General features: G+C 42.7%; 1 protein-coding gene across 2 annotated transcripts in view; it reads left to right on the forward strand.

Moving 5' to 3' along the window:
• The window catches only part of IQCH (IQ motif containing H), a 185,918-nt gene that overhangs the window by 150,347 nt on the left and 15,173 nt on the right, over window positions 1-20,398 (forward strand). For both annotated transcript variants that reach the window (XM_068275033.1, XM_068275034.1), the window contains 2 exons: window positions 4,041-4,327; window positions 11,353-11,514. In XM_068275033.1, the coding sequence (XP_068131134.1) occupies window positions 4,041-4,327; window positions 11,353-11,514 (449 nt within the window). The remainder of the gene's footprint in view (window positions 1-4,040; window positions 4,328-11,352; window positions 11,515-20,398) is intronic.

Below are 20,398 nucleotides of genomic sequence, written 5' to 3' on the forward strand. Positions count from 1 at the left end.
GAGACCTCCTCCTCCAACATAACTGAGCATGTGCAAGCAGTCTAACGCTGCTTAGCCAAGTATAATGTACAGCATGCAGCACTTTGTTTAAACGTGCTGCGTTACAATGTAACGCAACGTGTGCACTGTGAACAGTTTGATTGATTTTACAGTGCTGTGAGTTAGGCTGCGTTACTGGCTGCTGTAACATGGGACTTTAACGTCCCACTGTGAAACCAGCCTCAATACAGTCTAAAGAAAAACAGTGGTGACATACACACCACTCATTTGCTTGCTTTTATTTTCTAACCTGGTTTGGGAAAATTAAAGATGATATTTGGGTGTTTATTAGGTTTAGTTTACATGGGTGGCTTCCCAATGCTATAATGATGCCCATGAGGGCTGTTTCACACCAAGAGCACTTTTTAGACCTTTTCTGATTGCCAGCCTTCTAGAAAGCACTTAGACAATGAAATCCTAATGGGTGTTTCACACTAGAAATAATTGAATTATAATTAAATAATCTTAGTTATAATTAAATGCACTGCATGTTGCATTTGAACAGTGATTGGCTTCGGAAGTACTCGCGTACATAGCAGGTTGCCTAACTACAATGGTGAATGGTGAATGATGGGACAAACCAAGTATCAGTAATGCCTATGGTATCCAGAGCCTTCCCTTCTCTATAGGTAAGTATCTATAGGTAAGTATCTAAACTGCAGCAAGTTTCCTTGCTTCAATTCCCACTGTAGTCAAAATTCAGTGTCTTTGTCATAGTCTAAAGGCTCATACACACATCAGACTATAGTCTTTGGAAAATGAAAGATCACAGACCAATCTTACCACCCTTCATGTAGTATGAGAGCCATACTCTACACAGTCTATTCTATGGAGCTGAACTCTACATCAGAAAAAAATCTTTGCAAGATGCTGCACACACAGTTGCTGTACAGACACAAAAGATCAGTATCTACAAAAGATCTGTATGGCCTGGTGCACACCAAAAACCACTAGCAGATCCGCAAAATGCTAGCAAACTTTGAAACGCTTTTTCTTCTTTTTCTGTAGCGTTTCAGCTAGCATTTTGCGGTTTTGTGAAGCGTTTTTGGTGTAGTAGATTTCATGTATTGTTACAGTAAAGCTGTTACTGAACAGCTACTGTAACAAAAAAACGCCTGGCAAACCGCTCTGAAGTGCCGTTTTTGCGTTTTTCCTATACTTAACATTGAGGCAGAAACGCATCCGCAATCCAAAATCTGCAGCAGCCCGGGAGTATGCGTTTCTGCAAAACGCCTCCCGTTCTGGTGTGCACCAGCCCATTGAAATACATTACCCTAGCGGATCCGCACCCGCAAGCGGATCGCAAACCGCAGCAGAACCGCTCTGGTGTGCACTAGGCCTTCCTGCCAAAAATCCATTCCTGCAAATTGCAATGATAGTTTATGAGATCTGCAGATCATCATACACACATGATTTAACTGACATTCATCTGCAGATCAAGCAATCATCCGCAGATCTGAAAATCCATCCTGGTGGATCTGATCTGCAGATGAATGTCAGTTAAATCATGTGTGTATGATGATCTGCAGATCTCATAGACTATCATTGCAATTTGCAGGAATGGATTTTTGGCAGGAACAGATCTTTTGCAGGAACAGATCTTTTGCAGGAACTGATCTTTTGAGTGTGTGCAGCATGTTTGTGTGCAGCATTTTGCAAAGATTTTTTTTCTGATGGGGAGTTCAGCTCCATAGAACAGACTGTGTAGAGTATGGCTCTCATACTACATGAAGGGTGGTAAGATTGGTCTGTGATCTTTCATTTTCCAAAGACTATAGTCTGATGTGTGTATGCACCTTAAAGAGACTCTGTAACCTCAAAAACATCCCCTGGGGGGTACTCACCTCGGGTGGGGGAAGCCTCCGGATCCTAATGAGGCTTCCCACGCTGTCCTCTGTCCCACGGGGGTCTCGCTGCAGCCCTCCGAACAGCCGGCGACAGACCCGACTGTAAAATCAATATTTACCTTTGCTGGCTCCAGCGGGGGCGCTGTGGCTGCTTTCCGCTCGAACTACACGGAAATACCCGATCTCAGTCGGGTCCGCTCTACTGCGCAGGCGCCGGAAACTTGCGCCTGCGCAGTAGAGCAGACCCGTCGGCGATCGGGTATTTCCGTGTAGTTCGGAGCCGACAGCCGTCAGAGCGCCTGCGCAGGAGCCGGGAAGGTAAACAATGACGTCATCTTGTACGGAGGGCTGCAGCGAGACCCCCGTGGGACAGAGGACGGCGTGGGAAGCTTCATTAGGATCCGGAGGCTTCCCCCACCCGAGGTGAGTACCCCCCAGGGGATCTTTTGATGTTACAGATCCTCTTTAAGGCCAATTTTTTTTGGGGGGGAGGGTGCCATTTAACTTACCAGTATGTTTTTGGGATGTGTAAAGAAATCAAAGTGACTGGATGGAACCAGAAGTTTAAATGTCTGATTTAGAGGCCTGAAAACCACAACCAATAAATGCTTGAAAATTTTCTAGAGAGATGCCCACAAGCATCATTTATGTTTTCCCAGGCATCTAAAAATGTCAATGTAAAAGGCCTTATGGACAGCACATTTCTAGTTATAGTTAATTACAACAGAGAGAAAATGTGTGCATCAACCAAGTGAACCTGACAAATTTGGCTTTGCAAATTTGGCCTATTGGCTAATCACGAGACATTGCTCATGCAAATATGCATTTGCTTTCGCATGCCTAAATATGCAGGGTCAAAAACCAAAAACCGCAAAACAATCGCCCTGCGGGAATTAGTTCATGCTACATAGCACTATCCAGGGGCGCCACGAGGAGGCTTCCCATTGCCCCCATACAACCGGGGGGCCACGGGGGGCCCAGGCTCTCTCACCGCCTGGAACCCACACAGCCGCACCCCGGAGGTGGAGGCTGGGGGGTGCAGGCGATCTCCCCAGCTTGGCCAGCGCCGGGAAGAGCCGCCCGCACACACCTTCCAAGATTAAAAACAGGCACTTACCTTAATGTCCATTGCGTTCTGCTATATGCGCATGACCTTGGCGCGACACATATGGGGAGTTATAGACTATTTCTAGTTATAGACTATTTTTACTAGCTATTTTACATGGTACTTTTTATAATATAGTGGTTGTATACAGTAGCTACAGTATAACTATACTACTGACCAATCTACAAGCAACAGGTACACTTTAGCAAATACAATTGCAAAACTGTGGGAGTCCATAATAATTAAGGAATATACACATTTAAATTGTGTCCGTGGAGATAACTATATCTAAAAAAAGATACGCCAATCAGTCACAGTCCAGATATCACCTGTTTATTGTGTTACAGATGACATGCTGCATATTAATGATCGCAAACATAGATCCTGGACTAGATGTGAGTAAGTGTCTGAGTGCGCAAATCATCCGATGTGATGTCCCCTGTGCCCCCGCACCCACCTTTAAAGGTGCCCATTAACGGTGCAATATTTTCCTAGGGTGCGTTCAAATTGTACAGAAAACCATGCAGTATGTGGAGAAAATCAGTGTGAAATGATTCTATAGTTGATAGGAATACAGAATTTTGTGGAAATGTTGGATTTTACAATTGTATCTGAAGAGAGATAGTGTAATAATAATCCTGTTAATGTGCACCTTCCAATTTCTTACGATCCCGCAAATCCGATTGCATGATCACATCTGAGGAAAATATTGCACCATTATTGGGGACCTTTAGCCTCTCCCTTATTTTACACTGCCACATGGATCTATGTTTCCGACAATGAATATGCTGCATGGTGATATCTGTTTTCCCGTACCACACACACAGGTGATATCCGGACTGTGTGTCACTGGCGTGACTTTTATTGGATATACTTATATTTGTGCTGCTCCTTCAATGACAGTTAAACGTGAGTTTTTTTGTAAACATTTCTGACAATATTTAATGATAATATCAGCTACATAAAAACATATAAGTATTTTTTAATCTGAATTGTGTTAATCTGTATATGTGCAGCGTGAGTGAAATACTTTACTGTTACCTTTCTAGGTGGAATAATTGAAGCTTACCCTCCAGCAGAGAGTATTACTTGCCTCACCGTAGACCTGTTGATTAACCCAAGTGGCGAAATCCAGATGGTGTCCTGTGGGGATCAGATTCATGGTAACAGTCCCCTGCAATGTGTGGGTAGCTCTGTTCCCCAGTGTTCAGTACTCCCTGATGTACTGATGTCAATCTGCAATCATATTGGAGAGGCTTGCAAAATCCGTGGAGTGCTTGGATACATGTCTGTGGAACTCATAACCTTCATAGACCCTCACAGCCTTGAGCAGACGGTAAGACCCCTTGCATCTATTATTTGCAGTTACATTTCTCTGGCATAAGTGAGCTATGTAATTACTGTTGTGTAGTTATATAGGGATAACATCTTACTGTAGCATGTTACACAGAACATAGTCTTGTCATTAAAGAGTACCTACATTATAAATTACAGTTTGCTTTAAACCTAATAAGTTGCCAAGATATATAAAATCACACATAATAAAGTGTGATACACCCCAGGGACTGGTTTCCACATATGGGGCTTGATTCACTAAACCATATCACGTCCGTTTTCGCACGCATTTTCACGCGATCACAAATTATCACGTGCAATCGCAAATTGTCGCACACAGACGTGAATTTTGTGCGAAAACTCAAGTTTCCACACAAAAACTCGCGGTTGTGCGTGATAATTTGCAATCGCACCCAAACGCGAATATGCACACGAAAACGCCTGTGATATGAGTTATCACGGTTTAGTGAATCAATCCCTTGGTCTTGAAATCCCTTCCCCCAGTGTGAAATTGGACCAGGGTGATTTTTTTTTTATTTCCAAACCATAGGTGCAAAGAATGCTGGGGGATTGATGTCATAACTCAACCCCCATATCCATGTGATCTAATCCAGGCAGGCAGACAGACATCTGAAATAAGAATTATAGCAGACATGAACTGCAGCAGTTCTTCTGTATCTCTTCTCCTTACATACTGTGAAAAGAGATGTAATTTGATCCAGGCAAGCAGAGGGCAGGGAGTGGAACCAGGCTGCAGGGGAGGACACAATTATGAGGGTGTACTTTGGCAAGACTTCAACATGAGGAGAAATAAGGAAGTACTACTACAGATATAAATGTGAGTCGGTTTTATCCATTACCATGTACCAGTAACTGTACACAGTGCATAGACTACATATACGTATGGCCTTTCAAACCTTTTTTGGGTCGGAGGTGCTCTTTAAATGGCCCACACCTAATCTCTTCTGCAGACATAGTCTGTACAGTCTAGAAAAAGTTTAGGGTGGAAACTTCTCAGTATGTTTCTAGGCTGAGGGAGCAAAAAAGGTACCCGGGCGTCAAAAATGCAGGCCACACTTGGGGGAAGCGTGGTTGAGGGGGCTGAGAAAGGGCAGGTTAGGTTTTTTTAAGCAAGGGCCCCACAAGGTATTTTTCATGCACCCTAGTTACGTCCCTGCAAACATCAATGTCTCTGATTGAATTTTGACTGGTTTGATTCTGGCGAATGAATCTGCCAGTAATTTATTGCTCCAAGGTTTCCAATCAATTCAGTCATTGATTCCGTGCCGTTCATTAATTAAATGTCTGATTGAATGTGTTGATTAAAACTTTGTGTGAAGTCTGTGGGGTAGTGAGAGGTGGTGGTCTGGTCCATTGCATTGCATCTATGCTTAGTTGATTTCTTCAGAAATCTATTGAAATTGAGTTTGCTGTGTAGGGTAAAAATCAATCACCAGCCAATCGAATTCCAGTCAGATATAAATCGGTCAGCTTGGCATAGCAGGCTATAAATAGCCAGGTTAGTAAACCTCAGCCGTATGGACAGTTTGTGTAATACTGACCATATGGCAGTATGTGGAGTGCACTCTCCTGGCAGCATGATGGAAATATTCTTTCTTATTTTTTCCCAAAACACCTTTGCATGGTAAACTGAATAATGAAGTAGAACTATCTGCTTTAAGTGGCGGTAGCATCAGAATCCTGACTGTTTTCTGGCAGCAGAAAGGAACTGAATTGTTCTGGTCATGTTTGTCCATCCCTAAATAACACAAGCAGACAAGTCCCTTGCGGGCCACTCGTTACCAGCTGCCGATTAGCACTTCCCTCGCCCCCTGGAGCAGATCCTTACGATGACGGATTGGATCTTTAATAGCTCAGCAGATTCCTGCTAGTTGGTTATTAAAGAGTGTTTCAGCAGTGATTCATTTAGAGGGCATTTGCTTGTGAATATGATTCAGAAATTAGCAGGAGTTTAGCAAGAGGCAGGCACTGGCTGACCCCTTAATAATGTTATAATGATGCCATTTAACATCCGCCGCTTACACCAGTGACTCAGCACAGTGTGCTGAGAGTGCTGTTCTGCTGGCAGGTTACAGAGACAGGGAGGACCCCAAGCCTGACCCCACATCAACCACTGATCAGGACAGATGTCAGTGTGTTGAATGGCACAGACACTTCAAGCATGCTGGGGAGCTGACCTCTGTAATGTAACAAGTGCTCCTGCTCTCCGTGACCTTGTCAATGTCATATCGTGCTGGCTTTGGATTAACATTTTCATTTAAACATCCCAGGTGCACTGTGGTCTCAACGTTAGAAGGGAAATAAAGCTAAGATTTTTTTTTTTTAATTCCTCCTTTAGCTTACAGTGCACACAGAGCTCCTAACTTTATTTTTCTATTGAAAAATGTGTTTAATTGACTCTAAAATGTATTCCTATCCTTTTAATTGATGTATTTCTTATTTTCAATTGTTAATATGAAGGAAAATGAACCGGGATAGAAAGGAAGAATGTGGTTTGAATTATAACACAACATATTTTTCCTATGAAATCTTTATGGTACGCGTGAGTAGGAGTGTGTTGGTGGTGTGATTAGGGGTGTGGCTTAAGTGTCCCTCTTTCTTACCTCAGAAAGTTGGGAGGCATGAGTGCACAGTATATACATACATATATATGTTAAGTAAGAGAAATAAAAAATATATGTATATAAATACTATTATCTTACTGTACTATAATACTATTATATTTTACATCTTGATCATGATTTTGCTTTGATCGACTAAGCCAGTGATCTGCAAACTTGACTCTCCAGCTGTTAAGAAACTACAAGTCCCACAATGCATTGCAGGAGTCTGACAGCCACAGTCATGATTCATAAAGGCAAATGCATCGTGGAACTTGTAGTTCTTTAACGGCTGGAGAGCCAAGTTTGCAGGTCACTGGACTAAGGGATCGACTTTATTGGGTGATCAACTTCAGTGTGGTTGATCGAAAGTCGATCGACTAGTATCCCATGCACTACAAGCAAAATCTTATGCAATATTCCTTCACATACAATCTGAGCAATATTGTGCCTCCATGCTCTGAAACCAAAAATCGATTTTTTGTCGATTGAAATCATGTGAACACGAGCTAATTCCTGTACAGTCAACCGATATCTTCCATCCTGCTTGATCCACAAAGCTAGTCAATTCAACATGTTATTGTCCATTTTTCATTGATCGAGCACACTGGGACACACTCGATTCTCTCTCCATCCGATAAAATAATCAAATTGAATGGTTGATTTTACAGCAAAATCATTAAATGTACGGTTACCGTACTACTTGCTTCCAGTTGGTGGCAGACAACAAATAAGTTTTGACCATGCTCATACAATATATTTATTTATTTAAGTATTTATATAGCGCCGACATATTACGCAGCGCTGTACTGAGAATATTGTCTTGTCACTAACTGTCCCTCAGAGGAGCTCACAATCTAGTCCCTACCATAGTCATATGTCTGTATCGTGTAGTGCATGTATCATAGTTTTAAGGCCAATTGTTTTAGGGGGAAGCCAATGAACTTATCTGTATGTTTTTGGGATGTGGGAGGAAACCGGAGTGCCTGGAGGAAACCCCTGCAGACACGGGGAAAACATACAAACTCCTTGCAGATGTTGACCTGGCTGGGATTCAAACCGGGGACCCAGCGCTTCCAGTGCAAGAGAGCTAACCACTACGCCACCGTGCTGCCCACTATCTACTGTACTGTAAAGAGGACTGTGATCAGATTACGTATACAATAAACAGTTATCCTGCACCAGCAGGAATCGGCTGATGCTGGATAAGTGTAGATTCTGGTTGCTTGAGAGTTTTGCTTGGTACACACATCCAATTTTGATTGGCACTTTTTCCACTTCCATGTAGTATGGGAGCTAACCTACATAATTTGTTAATAGTATTCAAAATCTGTTGACGCTCCTACTACATGGAGGTAGTAAATTTGTGCTCATGTGTGCTCACTTACTATTAAAAATAGGCCTAATTAATACTGTACTATACCTCTTACTATACCCACACTAAAAACTCTGTTTTAGTGTTGAAATACAGTAATTAAAAACAAATGAGAACTGATTAGATTAATATACAGTATAATCGTATTATAATAAACTCTAGTATAGTAAACATTCGGGTATCGTAAGCTATGTGTCCAGGTCCCGGCCAAGCCCCATTATAAGTATATTGGAGTAGTGCCTGGTATAGTAAACCCTGATATAATAGAACTTCTGTTATACTAAACCTGTTTTTGTCCCCTTCGGGATTCTGTATCCAGCTAAAGCGGAAAGTGGGCGGGCACATGCGTCATTCATCAATCAGAGACCCATGACCTGTGGGCAGGCTGGCAGCCACTTGTAGCCTGCTCGCTATCTGCACACTACTCTGGGCCTGCAGGGACCTCAAAAGCACCAGCCAGTGAGACCTATGCTTCCTGTGTAAGCTATTGCCTGATTACAGAGGGTTTGCCTTTCATCTGGGACTTGTGTGTGCATAGCTGCTACACTACAGTATCATCCAGGCTGGAGTCTGCACAGACATGTGAACACACTTTAAGTACTGTACCTGCATTAACTGGTGAGACCTATGCTGTTAGCAGTCTCTTGAGCGCTTGCATATGCGAAGTACGGAGTGGCCCATCTTCGGGAGCACTCGGCCTCCCAAAGACTTCTGAAGCCTCCCCGCTGCGGCAAAGAGCAGTCTCAGACCCATCGGTCAGAGACTGCTAACAGGGGAGCCAGCGCAGGAACGCCGGGACCAGGAGAGGGACAGGAAGTCTCTAAAGGACCCAGAGCCTTTCTTCTACTTAGGCAAGTATCTTTTTTTCTTGTTTTGTTTTTTTAATTTGGCTTCAGGCTCACTTTAAGAGCCTGCGGGTTAAATTAGTTAAAGTACACCTGACCTGAGGGGGATATGGATACCTGCTTACTCTTACCACTGTCCCTTCCCCGTCTTCATTCCTTATAATGCTAGGCTCTCACTGTCTATTTATCCTAACTTGTCCACATATTGAGACTTTACCCTCACCTCCTAGTTTAAAATCTCCTCCAACCGTTTAACCATCTTCTCCCCAATGCAGCTGCACCCTCCCCATTTAGGTGCAGCCCATCCCTTACTGTAGAACCTGTAGCTGACTGCAAAGTCTGTCCAATTCTCAAGGAACCCAAACCCCTCCTTCCTGCACCAATTTCTCAGTCACTTATTTAATTCCCTAAGCTCCCTCTGTCTCTCAGGTGTAGCACATGGCACTGGTAGTATTTCAGAGAACAGCACCTTGGAGGTCCTTGCTTCAAGGTTATCTCCTAATACCTGAAAATAATTTTAGAGGACCTTCCATCTCCCGCTAACCTTGTCATTGGTACCAATGTGTACTATGACGGTTCCTTCCTAAGCCCCACCCAATAATCTGTCAATTTGTTCTGCTACATGCCTAACCAAAGCACCTAGGAGACAACACACTCTATGGCCTTCACAGAATAGGGTATGTGTGTGCCTAATATTTGTATCCTCTACCACCATTATCTATCTAACCTTTGCTGCATTCCTATTCCCATTCTCGTTGCAGCTGTCTGTCCCTTGGTTGCTAAGGGACACATTCTGGTGCGACATTTCTACTCTAGAATCATCATCCCTTATATTACACAAACAAGCATATTTATTAGGGAGAGACAGCCCAGGACTAGCCTCCCTTACACTTTTTCCCCCTACCCCTTCTAACTGTGACCCAACTAGCAGAAATCTCTGCTTCTTGCTCTAGCTGTTCAAGTTGGCTAAAACAGCAAACAACAACAACAAAAACCAGCAAGGAAAAATATGCATTTAATAAAATGACATCTGCTGATCTCTCTGATCTCTGTCTTAAAGGGAACCAGAGACGAACAGTACTGAAAAAATGAAAAAGCTTTTATACATACCTGGGGCTTCCTCCAGCCCCATAAGCCTGGATCGCTCCCACGCCGCCGTCCTCCGCTCCCTCCATACCCTTACGCATGTGCCTGCGTAGTATGGAGGTTCATGCGTAAGGATATGGAGGAGTCCCTGCTCTTGCGTACAATTGGCAGCGTCGGCCGCAAGTGACGCACTGTGCTTGCGTCACCTGGCCGAAAGTACGGGACCCGGTACCGGCAGATAGAGGCAGTTGAGGACGGCGGCGTGGGAGCGATCCAGGCTTATGGGGCTGGAGGAAGCCCCAGGTATGTATAAAAGCTTTTTTCCAACATCTCTGGTTCTCTTTAAGCCTCTGTACACACTCTTGACTAAAGTCAGCTGAGGTGGCAGATAATGACTGCCTCGGCTGATAATCAGGCATGTGTAGAGAGGCTTGTGACCCCCAACCTGCAAACAATCTACCCGGCACCCCCAGAGACCGCCGATGGCATTGTTAGCGCCGCTCCCCCACCCCGACGGGGGACATTAATAGACGGTGTGTACACACCTTTAGATGCAGAAGATCAGCAGGACAGCCAGAAAATGTGCTTTGTTTAAAAGGAAATAAATGTTAGCCTCCATATTTCTCTCAGTTCAGGTGTGCTTTAAATCAGAAATGCAGTCAGTTTTATGAAAATGATATAAATTTATAAAAAATATCAGTATTCTCAGCTTTGAAAAAAATGAACCAAATCATTATGCTTTCTACTGAAATAGATATACTTATTTGTATAAATCCTGATCCAGGCGTAAATGGTAATGTTTGAAATGAAACTGGTTCTTCTGTGTTAATCTACAACGTCATGACTGGCAATGGTGTGATATTACCAGATGACAGCAGCTGTAACTCTGCAGGTGAAGTCTTTGCAGAAGCTCTGATGATAAAACAGGACCCCTGTGAGCAACATTACATTAGCTTTCATAGCTAAACCATAAACTTACATGTAAATATTGCGTTATTTGCAGACAAGTCAGGGGCACGGATTTTCCTCTAATTTGATTTTAATTGGTTAGATATCATAAAAAATAAATCTTAAAATATATTGCTGTTCTTGATTTTAGATTTGGGCCACTGACTTAGATTTGCACTACAGTGACCAACTGGCCATGACCCAACTTCTTCAGTACCTGACCAGCGGGACGCTGGACTGTACCAACAGCCGACTAAATGTGCCAGTTTCTAAAAAATTGGAACGTTCCAGACACCGAACTGTGACAGTGGAGGTAAAATGCTTATGTGTTCTTTATGTATACACTATATATATATATATATATATATACACTATCTTTATTCACTGCTCTTGTACACCTTGGCTACACTTACTTGTGTACTGTCATTTCTTACTGTGTGTACATTAACCGTTTATATTCACTGCTTGTGCACAGTCCACACTCACTGCTTAGACACAATTGTCCATACTCACTATCCATAAACTGTCACAAGTAAGATCAGATCAGCACACTGTCTCGTTGCAGTGTTCCGATTATTGCATAAGTCAACACCGACTTGACAATTGTTTCGGGCCATAAAGAGGTCACCTTCTTCAGAAAAGTGCAGACATACGATAGTATAGATAGATAGTATGTCTGCACTTTTCTGAAGAAGGGGACCTTTTTATGGCCCGAAACAATTGTCAAGTCGGTGTTGACTTATGCAATAAGCGGAACACTGCATTGAGACAACGGCGTGCTGACCTGATCTTACTTGTGACGGTGGACTTTGAGGTGACGTGGCTTGGCACCCAGGTCTAGCACCCAACGTGCGGGTAAGGTGTGCCACTCCAAATTCCTTTGTTTACACTATCCATAAACAGTCCACCATTACGTCCTACAGGCAAAATGTTGAAATTGCATGGCAATTACTCACTAATTTAAAGGGTACCTTTACTGGAAAATAGTAGTGGAAGAAAAAAGTAAATCAATACATTGCAAAGTGAGAAGTCAAAATATAGAAGAGAGATCAAGAAATGATTGATATTCCCCATGTAATTAGTTGTTTGTAAACATGTTACTTGATCCACAATCAACCTGCACGTCATCATCTACTAGCAGACAAGAAAAAAGCTAGACAGCACCAACTACCATTATTTATAACCACACTCACTAACAATGCAATTGGCTAAAAGGTCTTTTTTTATAGATATACAGGTGCACAGAGGGAGATACTGGTTGCTTGGCAGTTGGAAACAGCTGTTATTTCCCACAATGCAACAATGTTCACAAACAGCAAATTGTCAGGACCTAGGTCATGACATCACACTGTGGAAGGGGTTTCACCACAATACCAGTTACAGAGACCCCCCCCCTGATGATCTATTTGATCAGCTGCTGATTGGGATGAGGTTCAATCCTTGATTAAAGTTCCTCCTTAAACAGCCAGGTGCTGCCTGGGTGTGAGCACTTGCCATTCTTTGTGTTTTTGTGTTTATTTTTGTGGACTGTTGTGGGTGGTCTACCTGGTGGTAAGGACACTCCAGGGGCTGCACTGCTTCCACCTCCTTGGGATGTAGCTTGCGGGTGGTGGTCTCAGGTGGTGCAAGCACCTGGGAACCTTTCTGCACTGCACACCACTGAAGCTTAGAGCAATTTACAGGTAATGTATCTCCCAAGACACATAGCAGTGGTTAGGAGGGGACATAGAGTCAGGCTGCACGTGCCACCCCTGCTACCACAAAATTGCATTATTATGTGAAACTGATGTCTCTCTCCAGGACAAAGGATATACTATACAGTAGTTTAATTGGTTCAGTCCTTGTTGATCTGGCACTACAGGTGCACTTGCTGTGTCTTTAAATTAGCTGATAGGCTTACCATGCAGATCATTTAAATAGCCAGGAGCTGCTGGAAAGTGAGCTCCTGCCATTCTTTTGTTAGGTATAAGGGTTATTTTAGAAACTTTTCCCTGACCCAAAAAATTGTTTAAAAAGCAGCATTGACAGCGATTAGCTACATCGTGGCATTGAGTCGCATGACCTCACTCTCAGTCCATTTTCAATGCCCACTCAGGAATTTTTACAACCATCCTCGCGTATTATTTCATAAGTAAGTCACCCCCACGGTGTCATGTTCATGTACACTGACATCCACTATAACTGCAGAACACAAGTGATGCAGCAAATCTAGCCAGTATGTATTACAGATCTTGTGCTAATAGGCTGCTCAAGTTTTTATATCCAACATCTGGGTTACAGGAGACCATTGTGAGGATTGCTAAAAAGAAAGTAAAAATAGTTGTAATGGAATGGCGAAGTCCACATTATCCGGAATTTAGGCAACCAGAAGTCTCAACTAATCAGCATGCCTGAGTGATAACAAGGACTTTGCATTCGGCGGGTTTTGAGGCTATTTAAATACTTACTGAGCCTCCAGCGATGTCTAGCAGCCTTCCTGCACCACCTAGCGGGATCCTAGCAGCTTCCAGCATCCGTGCACGCAAGTCAGCGTGACACGTGACCCGATGCGCATCACCTGACTTGCCAGCTTCCGTGCACGGGGGAAGCTGGAAAGCTGCTAGAGGCCTGCTAGGTGATGCAGGAAGGCTGCTAGAAATCACTGGAGGCTTGGTAAGTATTTGGGGGGGGGGGGGGGTTGTGCATTTTAGGCCGGTTTCTTAAGCAACTGGCAATCACACGTATCTGGCGTAAGGCGATCCCCACCGGTGCCGGGTATTAGGGACTGCTGTGTATCCTTTATTTATTATTCTGACCTTACACAGAAACTGTCATTAAATAACCTCATTTTATCTGTTGCTATAAACCTTACCTCTCACATATTTATTTTCTCCAGTAATTTCTTTTTGTGTGTCAGTGAATGATTGAGCTGATTATGTAATCCATCTTTCAGCAATAATAAAGCCATTGCATGCCAACAACTTTAGAGATGTCTCTTCTCCATGGACGTGATTACAGCTATTATTTCTTGCATATATTACTTTCATCCCCACTCATATTTGCCTCTTGCACTCCTGCTGATCTTCCATTTAAGCTCCCATCTTCCCTTTCAGTAAGACGCACTGTAGTGTGACTCGCTACGCTGTTACCTTTCAGGGCCTCTCTAGATTAACACCCGCTTTTCTCTGTTTATGAACCCCCTTCAATAAAAGAATACATTTTCTCAGTGCTGCTGCTCCTGTAATTATGTATAAAACCAATCACTCATTATCTGCGAGATAGATGAGGCTAAATAAGCACAGCATTAATAATTTACAAGACTCTTCATTATGCCAGTGTACGGGCTGCGAAGGCCCAGCAAGAGCCATTCTTTCAGTCTGATGCCAACCCTTAAACAATGGCGTTCCATCACCGCGGCCCCATCCTGCTTCACGCTTGTTAAACAGAGACATGGATTATTCTATCAAACGCTCCTCTAGTTTCTGCTCCCCCACTGCAAGTCAACAGCTTCTGAAGTGCACCTCTTATGGTCCCCCCCTCTGCACACTAATGACTCCAGCCATGGGTGATATTAATTCTGCAATATTATAAACATGATTAGCTGGCAACCAGAGATTTATTGCAGCAGAGTCTTCTAAGTGCTAAAGCCAGGGTTCACATTGTCATTTCCGTATATTCTATCAGAACAAGTGTGTAGATGAATAGTGTACTGGTTAAGGGCTCTGCCTCTGACACATGGAGACCTGGGTTCAAATATCGGCTCATTCTGTTCAGTAGGGCAGCACCTATTCAGTGAGGAGTCCTTGGGCAAGACTCCCTAACACTGCTACTGCCTACTGAGAGTTCCATAGGGGCTGCAGCTCTGGCACTTTAAATCTGCCTGAAGAAAAGCACAATATAAATGTTCTGAGTCTTATCTAGATTCATCTATGAGGGCACGTGTATCTACGTACTCGTTATTTCCATCACTGAATCACAATAAAAGCCCCCAAAGCAGTTGTTAAAACAAAGCCTCTTCGATTGTACTGCTTTGAAGATTGTAGCATATATAGTTAGGTGTTTGCCTATTTCTGCCATCCAGAATAGAATTTTTAATGGGATTTCAAAAGGAGTACGTACCAATGAAGTGCTGAGACACTGGCTTAGAGAACACCAATACCTGTACTGGAAGTTCTGTCCTCAATCCTACACAACTGTGTATCAGGTTTTTCTCTATATCTATATGGATCTGTATGCACTAGAAGCTATAAAATACAGTAATGCTGTATGAACTGCCTTAAATTCTTTTCGAACAAAGTTAAAGATGGTGAGCACCACATATGTCCACTAAGCCTGTAAAATAATTTTTCTATAATTTTGGCTGCAGTATTTGTATTATTTTGTTTCAGTAACAAAAGTTTGTTGTGTTTTATACATATAATTACCATATGTTACAGCTAATGGTTGGTATGCCTGCAGTCCACAGTTCAAGTTGTTGTTCCATAGGAATCTTATTGACAACTAACTTGGACATCACAAAACAACTGATGCACCTCTTGGTGAACATTTTCTGTCTAGGGATCTGGGAACCTGTAAATATATGGCTAGGGGAAGTTTCTGATCTTTCCAACCAGTCTTGGGTAGAGGCTGCCAGCGTTATCACCTTTAAAAAAAAAAATTCTGAGTACCATGATGGTTTTCCAGCTTCTGCGTCACCCACCTGGAACAAGCATGCAGCCAGAGAAGCAGAGGGAAAGTATAGTCGGGACACTTAATCTGTATACTAGTTCTGGGGCAGTAACTCCAAAATTATTAGAAAGATGATCAATCAAAAATCAGGCCTGTAATATATTTTAAAAGGCAGCTAGTGGCAGAGTTTTGTACCGTGTTAACCATCAGTTAAGGCAGTAAGTTTTGAATTGGAATGATACGATTTACTGGCCAATCTTAAAAGTTCTTCTGACTCCAAAAGGAAGTCAGCAATGCTCCCCCCTCCATATTCCTCCAACTTCAAGTTTCCTTAAAATTTCCTTGTTATAAAGGAATACCAAGACAGCTCATAGTGAGTGACCCAGAACTACCTGGAAGGTATAAATGGCTAAAAGAGACCAAAATACCTCTATCAAAAAGCAAAGCTAAATGTAATTTTACCTTCTTTAAACAGGAGGGATTTTTGATAATTCAGCTTTAAGCGAGCAACTGTGGTTTCACATAATCGAAAATACCCTCTGTTTGAAAGAGGAACCGTAACCAACGATGGAACCTCACCCCAGTCATTAGCTAATATCCCCTTTCCGATAAGAAATCTTGTCCTTTTCTCAAATACATCATCAGAGGGGTCAGTATGGCTGATATTATGGTGAAACCCCTCCCACAGTGTGATGTCAAAACCTAGGTCCTGACATCACACTGTGGGAGCCTTTTTGCATTGTGGGAAATAGCAGCTGTTTCCTAACCGCATCTTTCTCTGTGCATATGTATATCTATAAAAAAAAAAAAAAACAGTAATTTTTTTTTAGCCTATCACATTGTTAGGGGGTGTGGTTATAGATAATGGCATTTGATGCTGTGTTTTTTTTTTAATATGTCTGCCAGTAATAAAGATGATGACGAGCAGGTTGATTGTGGATCAAACAATATGAACAAATTACATGACGAATATCAATTATTTCTTGATCTCTCTTCTATTTTGTAACTTTTCATATTGCAATGTATTGATAGATTTTTTCCCCTTTTCGATAAAGTTCCTCTTTAAGAAGGCAAAATTACATTTAGTGTTGTTTTTTTTTATATAGGGCTTTTTGGTTTCTTTTCGCTTTTTATACCTTCCAAGTGTTTCTAGGTCACCATGAGCTGCCTGGGTATTCCTTAATACTGGTTCAAGCCTTATCCCATACAGCCATATCCATCCATACCATGCACTGGAGAGGGCCAAAAAGTCAGAAACAGGCTGTATGTATGTTGGATTGGTGTGGCTCTGTAAAATATACTAGCTACAGGCTCACTATACACCAGTGGTACCGGATGTGCAGCCTTGCTTCCAGGAACAGAAAGAAATTATTTGCATATTCAGGAGTGATGCATCATGGAAAACCACAGCTGCTTACTTGAAACATTTTGTTTTGTATGATAACTCAGAGGGCTGCTTTAGAGAGTGATATTTGCTTTGTCAGAAGCTTACGGAAAGGTTTGTCACCTTTAGTGGCTGGAGAATGATGGACGCCGTTAGAAAAACACTTTAAACTCTGTTTTTTTCCACTAATAGCCAGGCGGGGGAGGCCGAGTAAACATGGGGAGCGCAATAGAGCAGGTCAGCTGTAAAACCAAGCCATCGATATGTTGCTCTTTGGTTCCTCACAAAGGTTTTGGATTACAGCCTATAAATGGTATTGATCAGAGAAAGCCATAAAGAGCAGTGTGCACAATGCGGTCCTGCGGGAGACTCTATGAGAACAGGCTGCACTGTTTTATGTAGCAAATCATTCTTTGTCCTGCGTGATGCACGGACAGGGAGCACTTACATACCAGGGTCTGCGTTCAGTAAACACAAGCAGTATGTCCCTTATGTGATAGCTGGGCCTATAACTGCCTCTCTCGTGCATTATTACACCACAACCAACGCTACCTTTATTTTCCAGAGGCGTGAAAAATTGTGTTGTGATTTAAAAGATTGGCAGCAGGGATCAATGCGAAAAATATTTATGATGCCATCATAAAGGATAAAAAAAAACCTGTGTATCAGATGAAAGGATAATGTAACTTATAATCAAACCTCAAAGAACTAAAAATATATTCCTAAAGGTTATTTATTAAAGAGAACCTGTAACAAAAAAAAAAACGTCCCCTGGGGGGTACTCACCTCGGTAGGGGGAAGCCTCAGGGTCCCAATGAGGCTTCCCCCTCCGCTGTAGCTGCAGGCAATCCAGCGCTGGTTCCCCCGAAGTGTCCCGGAATCCTCCCTCGACAAGGCTGATAAGTGCCGATTTATTTACCTTTCCTGGCTACAGCTGGAGCACTGTTGCGGCTCTCAGCACGGATGATAGGTGAAAATAGCCGATCTCTGTTGGGTCCACTCTACTGCGCAGGCGCAGGAGACTTGGCTCGCGCAATAGAGCGGCCAGACAGCGATCGGCTATTTCTGCCTATCTCCGAGCGGAGAGCCGATACTGCGCTGGAGTCGGGAAGGTAAATGTTTACATCCCTGGCGTTCCAGGAGCTTTTTCGCCGCCACCGTGGGACCGAGGAGGTCGGGGAAAGCCTCAATAGGATCCGGAGGCTTCTCCCACCTGAGGTGAGTATCCCCCAGGGGAACTTTTTCTCATTACAGGTTTTCTTTAATATCAGTATTGTGCCCCAGACAAAGGCCCTGTTCACAGTGGTCAGTTGCATTCAGCATTGCGGAATAATTCTGTATGTCAACTCACTGCCCATACAATTCTATGGGGCTGTTCACTGTACTTCGTTGTACCTGATTGTGTTATTCTAACTCGCTGCATGCAGGCTTTGAATTAAAGTCTTTGTCCAGTCTCCATTGCAGTTCACAGTCATTATAACGCGTGCGTTATACAACTAACCTCTGTGAACCTAGCCTAATGCATGTATTTGACATTTTACATACTTGAAATAAAAGTTAAAATAATGAAAAATGTGATCACTCTGGCTCCACCCTGTAGAACTGACACAATTATGTGCAGGCGTTATTCATGAATGAACTAGAATATTTGGCCCCTTTACAGAGAAGAAAGAGGAATCCGGAATGCAAACTAGAATGCAGTAGTGAGGATGAACGCGTACATGCAAAAAGGGCGCCCAGAAATGTAGGTACCCAAAATATCGGCTAGTAAATAATCTGTATCAGCTCTTGCCCCCCCCCCCCCCTCTCCACTCCCCCTCCCCTCCCGCCCCCGCAGTTGCAGGCATTGCTACCGTGTAGTTACACCGCTGTCTGTTACCATACATAGAGGTACTCAGGACATACAATATATGTCAACTCAGCAAGTATGGCCCACGCAATGTAGTATCAACTAAGAAACTGTGCCAGTACACCCATAAGTGGAATCACATACAGCAATAATATAAGCTGTACAACTCATGTAAGCACTAGAATCCAAAATGCAAATGGCAGTCTTCTATCCATTTCTCATGTACAATGCAAAAAAAAAAAAAAAACAGGACTGTAGCAAGACAGTGTCTGGTCTGATTGCTGTTTTGTGTGACTGTGATCCTTCAAATGACAGAAGCCCTTTCTTAAGTCTTTATAAAAGCATAGTAGTATTATGGCTGTTAAACTAAGGATCTAGCCATAGGCGTGTCTTGCTAAGTATCAGTCAGACCTGTTTTTGTGAAAAACTACCATTTTGATCTTGAGTTCTGACCATCTGCTGGCTACTACTGTGGACATTTCTGTCATTTCATACCTGTAGGTAGTTTAAGCCATAGACATGAGATAACAGTGCAGCTAGTTTTAGAAGGAATCTAATGTTAACTGGTGCAACAGATGGCAGCAAGCTGACTGCTCTTGAGGGAAATGATTGATCAGATGTGACTGCTGTCTAATGTGCATACAATACAATACAATACAATAACATTTCTATAGCGCTTTTCTCCCATAGGACTCAAAGCGCTTAGGCTCTCTCAGATTCAGTAATTAGTAGGATGAAGTAGGATGCATGAGTAACTCAATCTTTTACTACCAACGCAGAAGAACCTAGGGTAAATATGTGTGTAACATTCTGGTCAGCACAGCTCTGATATCTCAGAGAATCTCTGTAGAATACCAGATCTCAGAGAATCAGTTTAAATGGAGTGAGGGCTTGTCTGTGCATAGAAGACAACACAGTCACGCCGTATGCATCATCATATTTACTCACTCTCCAGCATCCCTAACGAACTTGAGTGACTTATTATAAATCATGCAAAGGAATTTAAGTAACACAGCAAAAAATTGTCAGCGCTCATAATCAGGCTGCAACTAAAATGAAACCAACAGAGGCATGCAGCACCCCCCCAGGGATTTAAATTACACATCTTGAAAACAAATCAGATGCAAAACTATGTACTAAACCCTAATCTATATAAATTTGAATCCCAACTGATACACATGAATGCAGCTAGCCACAAGTAGACTTACATTTTTGCACAACAGTAGGAAATGGCAGCGCTTCCAGATGCAGGCTACACCTGAATTGACCAGCTGCATAGATGTGCAGAGCCAGAAACATGGCCAGATTACACAACTT

The sequence above is a fragment of the Hyperolius riggenbachi genome, chromosome 3 (genome assembly GCF_040937935.1).
Source record: "Hyperolius riggenbachi isolate aHypRig1 chromosome 3, aHypRig1.pri, whole genome shotgun sequence".
Classification (NCBI taxonomy): Eukaryota; Metazoa; Chordata; class Amphibia; order Anura; family Hyperoliidae; genus Hyperolius; species Hyperolius riggenbachi.